The 11,277-nt window shown below is 42.5% G+C and overlaps 1 protein-coding gene and 1 long non-coding RNA gene across 2 annotated transcripts; both read right to left on the bottom strand.

Moving 5' to 3' along the window:
• Window positions 1-3,891: 3,891 nt before the first annotated feature.
• On the bottom strand, window positions 3,892-7,338 carry LOC123509233 (probable protein phosphatase CG10417). The gene is given in 5 exon segments (XM_045263431.1): window positions 3,892-3,918; window positions 4,130-4,248; window positions 5,219-5,259; window positions 5,261-5,472; window positions 7,126-7,338. Coding segments are annotated over 5 exon segments (510 nt in total). The 5' UTR covers window positions 7,237-7,338.
• A 1,255-nt stretch (window positions 7,339-8,593) lies between these two features.
• Window positions 8,594-10,658, bottom strand: LOC123509100. The gene is made up of 2 exons (XR_006676123.1): window positions 10,573-10,658; window positions 8,594-10,047 (listed from the first exon to the last, which is right to left on the bottom strand). It is a non-coding gene; the product is annotated as an uncharacterized LOC123509100 (long non-coding RNA).
• Window positions 10,659-11,277: the final 619 nt, after the last annotated feature.

Here is an 11,277-nt window from a genome sequence, read left to right as displayed (position 1 = left end):
ACATTGCAAAACACCAAAACACCAAAACACTTTAAAACACTCAAATCACCCTAAAACATCCAAAATGACTCTGAACAAGCAAAACACCCAAAGCACGAAAACACCCGAACACAATGCTACTACCCTAAAACTCTCTAAAACACCCTAACACAACCACCCTAAAAACACCCAACACCCTAAACCACTCACCAATCTCCACAAGAAATCCTTTACCCGAAACATTTGTACTTAAACACCCAAACACCCTAAAAACCCTTAAACATCAAAACACCTTTAAAACCCAAAACCTCTATAAAACCTCAAAACACCAAAAACTCCTCAAAACAAAACATCCTAAAACACCACCCTTACAAGAACCAAAGCCCTCATAACTCCTTAAACCACCTCAAACACAATATCCCAAAACACCCTAAAATACCCTAAACATGTCAACACCTAAAACCCTTAACCTAAACCACCTACACCTCAAACACCCATATACCCAAACACCATTAAATACCTTAAACACCCTTACCTCAAAACACATAAAACACCACAAAACACTAACTACCACAAAACACCTTTAAATATTCTAAAATCCCTTAAACCATCTCGAAACACACTAAAACACCCTAAAACACTTAACTACCACAAAATTTAAATATTCTAAAATCCTTAAACCACCTCAAAACACATTAAAAACACCACAAGTCACCCTAAACACACTTACCAATGGCCCTTGACAAGTTAAGACCCCCGTTCACCCTGCCGTCAGCTGTCACCCTGCCACCTGCGTTTCTGATCCTGGTGGCCTCCGGGTCGCCTCTGGCTTGTGGTCCAGGGACATGTCAAGAGCCACACCATCGTGACACACCACACACAGAGTCACCCACATTAGCCACATACAGCTCACACCCGCGTACCACGCCACACAGGCTGTACACCGCTGTCGAACCCAGGCTGGCGAGAAAAATCACGTTAGGGGTGTTTTGGGGTGAAATAAAGTGTTTTAAGGGTGTTTTGAAATGAAGTGTTTTAGGGTGTTTTGGGGTGAAATGAAGTGTTTTGGGTGTTTTAGGGTGAAATGAAAAAGGGTGTTTTGGGAAATGAAGTGTTTTAGGGTGTTTTAGGTGAAATTGTTTTAGGGTGAAGTGAAGTGTTTTAAAGGGTGTTTTGAGGAAATGAATTTTTGGGTGTTTTGGGATGAAAAAAGTGTTTTAGGTGTTTTGGGTGAAATAAGTGTTTTGGGTGTTTCAAGGTGAAAAGTTTTGGGTGTTTTGGGTGAAATGAAGTGTTTTGGTGTGGGTGAAAAAGTGGTTTTGGGTGTTTTAGGTGAAATGAAGTGTTTTAGGGTGTTTTGAAAAAGTGTTTCAAGGGTGTTTGGGTGAAATAAGTGTTTTGGGTGTTTTGGGGTGAAATAGTGTTTTTGGTTGTTTTGGGGTGAAATGAAGTGTTTTGGGTGTTTTAGGGTGAAATGAAGTGTTTTAGGGTGTTTGGGTGAAATGAAGTGTTTTAAGGGTGTTTTGGGTGAAATGAAGTGTTTTGGGTGTTTTGGGGTGAAATAAGTGTTTTGGGTGTTTGGGTGAAATGAAGTGTTTTGGGTTTTGTGAAATGGTGTTTTGGGGGGTGAAATGAAGTGTTTTAGGTTGTTTTGGGGTGAAATGAAGTGTTTTGGTTGTTTGGGGAAATGAAGTGTTTTTTGGGGTGAAATAAATTTTGGGTGTGTGAAATGAAGTGTTTTAGGGTGAAATGTTTTTGTTTTGGGTGAAATGAAGTGTTTTAGGGTGTTTTGGGTGAAATAAGTGTTTTAGGTGTTTTGTGAAAATTGGGTGAAATAAAGTGTTTTGGGTGTTTTGGGGTGAAATGAAGTGTTTTGGGTGTTTTGGGTGAAATAATTTTTGGGTGTTTTGGGGTGAAATGAAGTGTTTTTAGGGTGTTATGGGGTGAAATTGTGTTTTTGGACATTTAAGGGTGAAACTAAGCATTTCTTGGATGTATTGGGGTGTTTTTGGATGATAAGGAGTGTTCCTGGGTGTTTTTTGAGTGAAATGAAGTGTTTTTTGGGGTGTTTTGAGGTGAAATAGTGTTTTAGGGGGTGTTTTGATGTGAAATGAAGTGTTTTTGAGTTAAATAGTGTTATAGTGCAACCAGATTTCATTGAGGGAACAGAGAAAGGTTGTCACATCCTGCCCCGCTTTGCTCCAGAGAGACATGGAACAGACTAAAGAGAGAGAGAGAGAGAGAGAGAGAGAGAGAGTATTTGTGAAGGATGAAGAAAGAGTTTGTGAAGTCACCTGTTTCTTGCTAGTAATCCTCTCTCTCTCTCTCTCTCTTAGATAATATCATAAACTCTCTCAATTTCTCTCTCTCTCTAACATCCAAATTCTCTTTTCTCTTATTTACATAATACCATAAACTCACTCTCTCTCTCTCTCTCTCTCTCTCTCTCTCTCTATCCTTCACAAACTCACTCTCTTTCTCTCTTTTTTTGCTACATAAGGTAATCTCTCTCTCTCTCTCTCTCTCTCACCTCCTCCTTCATGTTGAGGGCAAACTGAGTGTCTGGGTCATCCTCGTCTTCCTCTGCCTCCACCCCATCCTCCTCCTCCTCATCATCATCGTCATCATCTTCCTCCTCCTCCTCCTCCTCTTCTTCCTCTTCCTCTTCGTCATCTTCGCTCTCTTCTGCATCAGCGTCTTCTATGTCACTGTAAACACACAAACGCATGTACTAACACACACACACACACACACACATAGATAGACAGACACACACACACAGGTAGACACTGACAGAGGATGGACGGACACACACACACACACACACAGATAGACAGACAACACCTGGTAACACTAACAGAGGATGGACGGACACACACACACACACACAGATAGACAGACAACACCTGGTAACACTGACAGAGGATGGGACACACACACACACAGATAGACAGACAACACCTGGTAACACTGACAGAGGATGGACGGACACACACACACACACACACACACAGGAGGACGAGATTGTACCACCAGAAAGTCACAAATTGCAGGAAAAGTTAGACAAAAAAGAACACTTAAATAGGTCACTAGGGGTGGGTAAGACTAGATATTTACACAGGTCACTAGGGGCCACATCAAAACCCTCTAATGGACTCGACAAAGACACACACACACACACAAACACATGAACACTTACCCAGTATCCTCAAAAGTCTCATCTTCATCTTCCTCATCCTCCTCCTCCTCCTCTTCCTCCTCCCCTCCTTCCTGGATCTTCCTGTAAATTTCCGCAGCTTTGATTGCAGCTTCTCTCCTCTTCTCTTTCACTCTCCTCTCTCTCATGGCCACTACTTCTGAATTCTTGAGTAGCCCCTTTCCTTTCCCTCCCCCCCCCTTCATTTTCCCCTTCCTAGGCCTATCTGAGGGGTCGTTCTTCCCCCACTAGCCTCCTTCTCCTTCTCTCCACCGTCAGTCTCACCGTTTATAAGTGCGTCTCTAGATTATCTGTTTTGGTGGCGTTTGGTGGTGATTGCTGGTGTTTGGTGGTGTTTTCTGGCGTTTTCAGTCTTCGTCCTCCTCCGTTTTGATTTCCTGGTCTCCGTTTTCTATCTTCCGGCCGTTTGTGAGTGGTTTGTCTGCGTTTGTCCCGTTCATCTCAGTTTTCTTGGCATCTTCCTCCTCGGTCTTCATTTCCTCTTCTTTCTCCTCTTCTTCTTCCTTCTTCACCTCTTCCTCTGTTCCGTTTAATGAGGCGGAGGGAAGAGAGGAGGAAGAGGAGGCACGATCTTCTTCTCCTCCTTCTTCTTCTTCTTCTTCTCCTCCTCCTCCTCCTCCTCCTCCTCCTCCTCTTCCTCCTCCTCTTCCTGGGCTGAATTCTCCTCCTTGCTAATGCTGCTGCTCTCCCCACTCTTAGCTTTCAGGAAGGGAGGCCGCCAGCTGGAGAGAGAGAGAGAGAGAGCATTAGTGGTGTGTAGGAAGGGTAAAGGGGGAAGAGGGAGAGGAACTTAACCAAACCTAACCTAACTCCAAATTCAGCCTAACCTAACCTAACCTAACCCAACCCAACCTAACCTAACCTAACTTAACCCAACCCAGCCTAATCTAACTTAACTTTAACCCAACCCAGTCTAACCTGACTTGACCTGACCTTTTTGTCCTTGCATCTGTTGACCTGAGGGTTGTCTGCATACTTGGCAATGACCTCAGCAAGCGGCATGGTGGCCTCGCGGTACAGGTCATCCACATCTTCCTCGCTGTCATCTGATTCTGCCACCGAGAGAGGGAGATGAGAGATAAATAAGGAGAGAGAGAGAGAGAGAGAGAGAGAGAGAGAGAGAGAGAGAGAGAGAGAGAGAGAGAGAGAGAGAGAAATAAGAGAAATAAATGAGAGAGAGAGAGAGAGAGAGAGAGAGAGAGAGAGAGAGAGAGAGAGAGAGAGAGAGAGAGAGAGAGAGAGAGAGAGAGAGAGAGAGAGAAAAAACACAAAAATTAAAATGAAATAAATACAAAAACATCCCAAAACACCACATAATCCCACCCAAACCACCCACCCCAAAACACCAAACCACACCAAAACATCTCAAAACACCCCACACATAAACCAAACGACCACAAAAACCCACAAAACACCCCAAAACACAAGACCAAAGGCACCTAACAGAGCAAACACACCATAAACACAAAAACAAACACTCAAACACCACACAAAATATAACTCAAACACCCCAAACACCCGCGCCCACCCCGACAGCCTCCTTCTTGCTGCTGGCTATCTGGGTGAACACACAAACCACCTCCTGCTGGACCAGCGTGGCATCAAACATCCATAAACACCCACACTCCTAAATACCCAAAATATTCCCTAAGGGACCCCAAAAATCCCTAAACACCTAAAAACACACAACACATGCAAAACACACCAAAACACACACGTCACATCCAAAACACCTCAAACACCATACCAAAGAACAACACAAACACCACCAAAACACAAAACACAAAATACCCACACACCAACACCTCAAATACACCAAAACACCTCCAAACACCTCAAAAACACCCCAAAAACACACACATCCAAAATACCCTAAAACACAAAAACACCCACACACCCTAACACCCCAAAACACCTTCAAACACCCCAAACAAACTAAAACACCCCATAAACACCCTAAAATATCCACACACCCAAAACACCTAAAAACACCCTCCAAACACCCACACCCACAGCCACGACCGACAGCCTCCTCCTTGCTGCTGGCTATCTGGGTGAGCACGCACCACCTCCTGCTGCACCAGTGTGGCGTCAAACTGCAGGAAGGAATCGGTGAGTGCCTTCGAAATCTGGCCTTCCTTGTAAGTGTCAGTGTTCTTGATGACCTCCGGCAACTCCAAGGCAGTGTATGCGCTGACCTCGTGACCTCCATGCCCGTCGTACACAGCGAAGAGGTGTGTGTCTGTGTCAAAGTCCAATATGGCGTTGTGAGCGTCCTAAGGGGTGAGAAAATTGGTTAGGTTAGGTTAGGCTAGATTAGGTTAGGTTAGGTTAGGCTAGATTAGGTTAGGTTAGGTTTAAATTGGTTTAGGATGTTTTTGAGAGCATTCGGTCTTATTTTTTTCATTTTTTATTTTCTATTTTGCTCTATTTTATTTATTTATTTATTTATTTTTTGTTAGGTTAGGTTAGGTTAGATTAGATTGGGTTACACACACACACACACACACACACACACACACACACACACACACACACACACACACACCGTGGTGTAGTGGTTAGCAGGCTCGACTCACAATCAAGAGGGCGGGTTCGAGTCCCGCGAGGCAAATGGGCAAGCCTCTTAATGTGTGGGGTGTGTTCACCTAACAGTAAATAGTGCAGGGGTGTAACTGGAGGGGTTGTGGCCTCGCTGTCCCGGTGTGTGGAGTGTGTTGTGGTCTCAGTCCTGCCTGATGATCAGTCACTATAAGCTCTGAGCTCTTTCCATAGGGGAAAGACTGGCTGGGTGATCAGCAGACGACCGTGGTGAATAACACACACACACACACACACACACACACACACACACACACACACACCGGTAGCTCAGTGGTTAGAGCGCTGGCTACACAAGCCAGAGGACCGGGGTTCAATTCCCCGGCCGGGTGGAGATATTTGGGTGTGTCTCCTTTCACGTGTATCCCCTGTTCACCTAGCAGTGAGTAGGTACGGGATGTAAATCGAGGAGTTGTGACCTTGTTGTCCCGGTGTGTGGTGTTTGCCTGGTCTCAGACCTATCCCAAGATCGGAAATAATGAGTTCTGAGCTCGCTCCGTAGGGTGACGTCTGGCTGTCTCATCAGAGACTGCAGCAGATCAAACAGTGAATCACACACACACACACGGTCGCAAAACAGTTCAGAGGTGTGAGAGCTGACCAACATTTTCAGGAGTGTTCACTAAATCTTTGCCAAACTGTCCAGCTCAAAGGTGAAATTCCTCTGGCATGCTCTCAGGTAACAAGCTATTCCCACACCCAGTCATTAACCCCTTCAGTAGCATGACACGTTTCCCTATTCCTTGTGGCTTCACAAACTCATGTGGGGGATTAAAATAGTGAAGACTGTGGCCATTAATCTTCTGCCCTCCATACACCCTTCCTAATGTCAAGAAAATGGTCTAATGGTACACAAATCTCAGGGTAAAAATGTGTCCCAGTACTGAAGGGGTTGAAATAGTGAAGACTGGTCTAGAACCCCCCCCCCCTAAAGTAACCTAAGTATCGTAGAACCCCCTCCTAACCTCACCTACCACTACTCAGCACCACAAAGAGAAATAAACACAACACGGGCAGAATATGACAAAATGGACTCCCACTCTCACTCTCTCTCTCTCTTTCTCTCTTGCTCTCCCGACCTCTCACTCTCACTCTCACTCACTCACACACACCAAACAAACACAAATCAAATAAATATACACAAAAATAGAAACTATAGGAAAATAACACACACACACACACACACAACCCTAAACAAACAAAAAACACACAAAAAAAAAAAAACACACACACGCGCGCACACACACAAAAAGACTGAGAGAAAAATACATGAACCTAACCTAAACACACACACTCACACGCACACGCACACACAGGCACACACTCACCTCTTGGGACACACGCCAGCCCTGCATGGAGGAAGCGCCATAACACACACCATGTCTCTTATCATCACTACTATGTTTCTCAATGACTGGCTTGGACAAATACGCCCCCATGACTGCCCAATCCTGCACGCAACACACGCAACACACTCAACACACGCAAATACTCAAGCTGCGTGCGTGTTTGTTTCTGTGTGTGTGTGTGTATCTCCCTCACCCCGCCTGCCTCTCTGTGTCCCGGCGCGCGCTGTCTCTCTCTCTCTTTATCCTCTCCCCCAAACTTCCACTTTAAGGGTTTTTTGGAGGTTTGTGTGTCTAATGGGTTTATTCTAAGTGAATGATCGGGGTTTGTTTTCCATTTTGAGGTTTTTAAGTTGAGTTTTTTTGTGTTTTAGTTCATTTGGTGAGTTTTGGTTTATTTTCTATTTTACTGTTTTTGTGAGTTTTTTGTTATATAAAATGTGTTATTAAATTATTTAAAGTTGATTTTGGTGTTTAGTTTTTTATAAGAGTGAGTGGAAATTTGAGTTTACGTTTTTTCCTTCATTTTGTGGCATACCGCTACCAACACAAATGTCTCTAGACGGTATTTTAAAGCACTAGGACTAAAGAAAATGACTTCTGAAATTATTATAACCGAAAATTGATGTTTATATCACCATGTACCATTTAGAAAATATGGATTTGTAGTTTTTTTGTTCATTTTACGATTTACAGCTAACGACTCAAATATCTTTAAGACGGTCATAATAAGCATATATGACTGTAGAAAATTATTAAAAAATATACCAATTTATAAACACAAGTATCATATCTTAGTGCAATTCTTTAAAATATGGATTCCTTGTTTCTGGAGCAGGGATGATTCACCGCTAAGCAACACATAGGGATGCAATATCTATCACACAATAATACTAAGGCGCTGTGAATAGACAAAACACTTTACATATAATAAATAATGAGATTCAATATTTAACTCTCTATATAACCTTTCAAACAGGTTCATTTATTTTTTATATTAAATTTGTGATATACTCCGTGTCCCTTGAATATCCTAAAAAGCAGTATTTCCCAGCTATTCCTACTTCAAAACGTAATTAATAGAATATGAAAATTAAGTTGTAAATATTTCCGTCTTAATCAATCCTCCATGAATAAGGATTCTTTGTTATAAATCAATTAACATTTAAGCTGGCATTCAAAGATGGCTCCCATAAAAGGTGCCGGGCGGCCATCTTGAAAAGCTCATTTATTTATGCATTCAAACCGTGTTAATCTGCAACTCTTCATTGTATCTACCTCAGATTAATATTTTACATTTTTTTCAAGACATTATATCACAACAAGACGCAAGAAAACTGCATAATATCTTTAAAAAATTATTGGTGTATGAAGATGGCTGCTGGTGAAGCCTCAGACCACCATCTTGGAACGCACAGTTAGCTTAAGTAGGAGGACTTAAACAACACTGTATTGTATTATCATCTTTATTTTCTTTGGCTATAAGGTTTAAATTCACGCTGACATTGAAAATTACTTAATATGGAGTGAATGACTGACTGAGTGAATATACACAAAATAAATAGTTTTATTAACTTTAAAACGACAATAAAATAAAAAATAAAATAAAATAAAATCTCCACACATGTTGGTTCACGATTGTACTGACAGACTTACATGATTTACATATTATTATCAGTAAAAACACTCTTCAAAAGGCTCCAGTTGAAGTGAAAGGGTTTTAAGGATGTTTTTGTGGTTCTAGTGACATATTAACACCATTTCTGCAGTATTAATATGAGAAACACTCTTTAAAAGGCTCTACTTGAAGTGACAGTTTTAAGGGTGTTTTTTTAAGGTTCTAGTGACAGATTAACACCATTTAAGCAATATTAGCATTGAAAACACTCTTTGAAAGGATGTAGTTGAAGTGACACAGATTTTTAAGGGTGTTTTTAAGGATCTAGTGACAAATTAACATGATACATACATAAGAAAGTCTTTAAAAGGCTCTAATCGAAGTGACACAGGATTTTAAAGGTGTTTTTAAAGTTACAGTGACAGATTAACATGATACTTACATTATTCACATTTAGAAAGACTCTAGTTGAAGTGACAGAGAGTTTTAAGGTTCTACTGACAGATTAACATGGAAACACTCTTTCAAAGGCTCCAATTGAAGTTATAAAGGTTTTTAAGGGTGTTATCAAGGTTCTAGTGACAGATTAACACTATTTCTGCATCATTAATATGAGAAACACTCTTTAAAAGGAACTAGTTGAAATGACAAAGATTTTTAAGGGTTTTTTAAGGTTCTAGTGACAGATTAATATGATTTACACTCTTTGAAAGCCTCTAATTGAAGTTATAAAGGCTTTGAAGGGTTCTAGTGACAGATTAACACCATTTCTGCATCATTAATATGAGACACACTCTTTAAAAGGCTCTAATTGAAGTTATAAAGGTTTTGAAGGGTGCTTTTAAGGTTCTAGCAACAGACTAACACTATTTCTACAGTACTGGCAACAAAAACAGCCTTGTAAACACACATTTGCCGTGACAGAACACATCAAACAGAAATAATAATAACACAAGAGACTACTAGAAATAAATAAGGCCAGCTCCCCACCCCCCCTCACAGGCAAACTGATTCAAGACCTAACCTCACCTAACCTAACCCAAGCTAACCTGACAATACTTAACCTAACCTAACCTAACCTCCCCCCCAAGACACACACTGAAGGCGCGCTGACCCAACACTCCCTCAATCATCTTCAGTGAGGTGACCCACAGTCTGAGGCCGAGGATTGTGTCCATGGAGGGGGCGGAGGGCATGCAGGGGACACAGTTGTTGACGTACACCCCACCGTAACGCGCCAGGTCATTGCTCGCTGCACAGAACACACTGCTCGCACATGCCTGTTGCTGTGTGGTGAGAGAGAGAGAGAGAGAGAGAGAGAGAGAGAGAGAGAGAGAGAGAGAGAGGAGAGAGAGAGAGGAAGAGAGAGAGAGAGAGAGAAGTTTAGGTTAGGTTTCATTGTTTGGTTTGGTTTATTATTATTATTATTATTTTATTATTATGTTATTATCTCACCTCTTCTTCCTCCTCCTCCTCCTCCTCCTCCTTCAAAACTTCTCTTTCTCCTCCTGCTGCTCCTCCAACACTACTACTACTACTACTACTACTACTACTACTACTACCACTACCACTACTACTACTACATACTACCAATAGGAGGAAAAGAAACTAACTACTACTACTAACCACTACCATACTACATTCACCACCTACTACTACTACCCTACTTTACCACCCCAAAGCTACTTACCACTCCCAACTACTACTACTGGGAAGGAAGAAATAATCAACACACTACTACTACAACACTACCTACTACTACTAACAAAAAACAACATACTACACTACTAACAAGCACCACCGCTACCAACCAGCGTCTTGGTGAATGGCTGCACCAGGGTGAAGAGCAGTCTGTACGGCCACCAGTGTCGCGATAAGCCACTGGGCACGGCGTTCCTGGGTGGACAGCGTAGGTGTTGATGCCCTGGGCCCCTGGGGAGAAAAATAGAAAAGGTTTTGAAGAGATGTCATTTTTCACCTATTTATCTTTTTATTTTATTTACGGTGTTGGATAAAATATTGTGGGTTTTGAAGGGTTGGAATAATAGGCTTTTACAGAATTTATGGGGTTTTGGACTGCAGCCATGGGTGGTGGAGCCAATGCCTGCCTCACCACCACCTTGGAACACACACACACACACACACACTATACAACGAAACACATTGGAACACACACACACAAGCGGCGAGGCAAATGGGCGCGGCTCGTAATGTGTAGGGTGTGTTCATAGCAGTAAATAGGTACAGGGTGTAACTAAGTTGTGGTTTCAGTCCTACCCAAAGATCGGTCACTACGACCTCTGAGCTCGCTCCGTAGGGGAAAGGCTGGCTGGGTGACCATCACTCTATCTATGTCCAATGAAAAACAGGTCAACACACACACACACACACAATAAATCATATTAGATATGGACGAAGAGAGCCAGAAGGGTCGGGGCGGGGCGGCAGGTGTGAGGCTCCCGCCACGGTGACGTCCCCTGGCCCGGCGGGCTGATGACGTCACCCGGCCCCCCTTG

This window comes from Portunus trituberculatus, chromosome 26, assembly GCF_017591435.1.
Source record: "Portunus trituberculatus isolate SZX2019 chromosome 26, ASM1759143v1, whole genome shotgun sequence".
Lineage (NCBI taxonomy): Eukaryota > Metazoa > Arthropoda > Malacostraca > Decapoda > Portunidae > Portunus > Portunus trituberculatus.
Note: the sequence above shows the minus strand (reverse complement) of the source record. Positions and strands in the feature narration are given on the sequence as shown.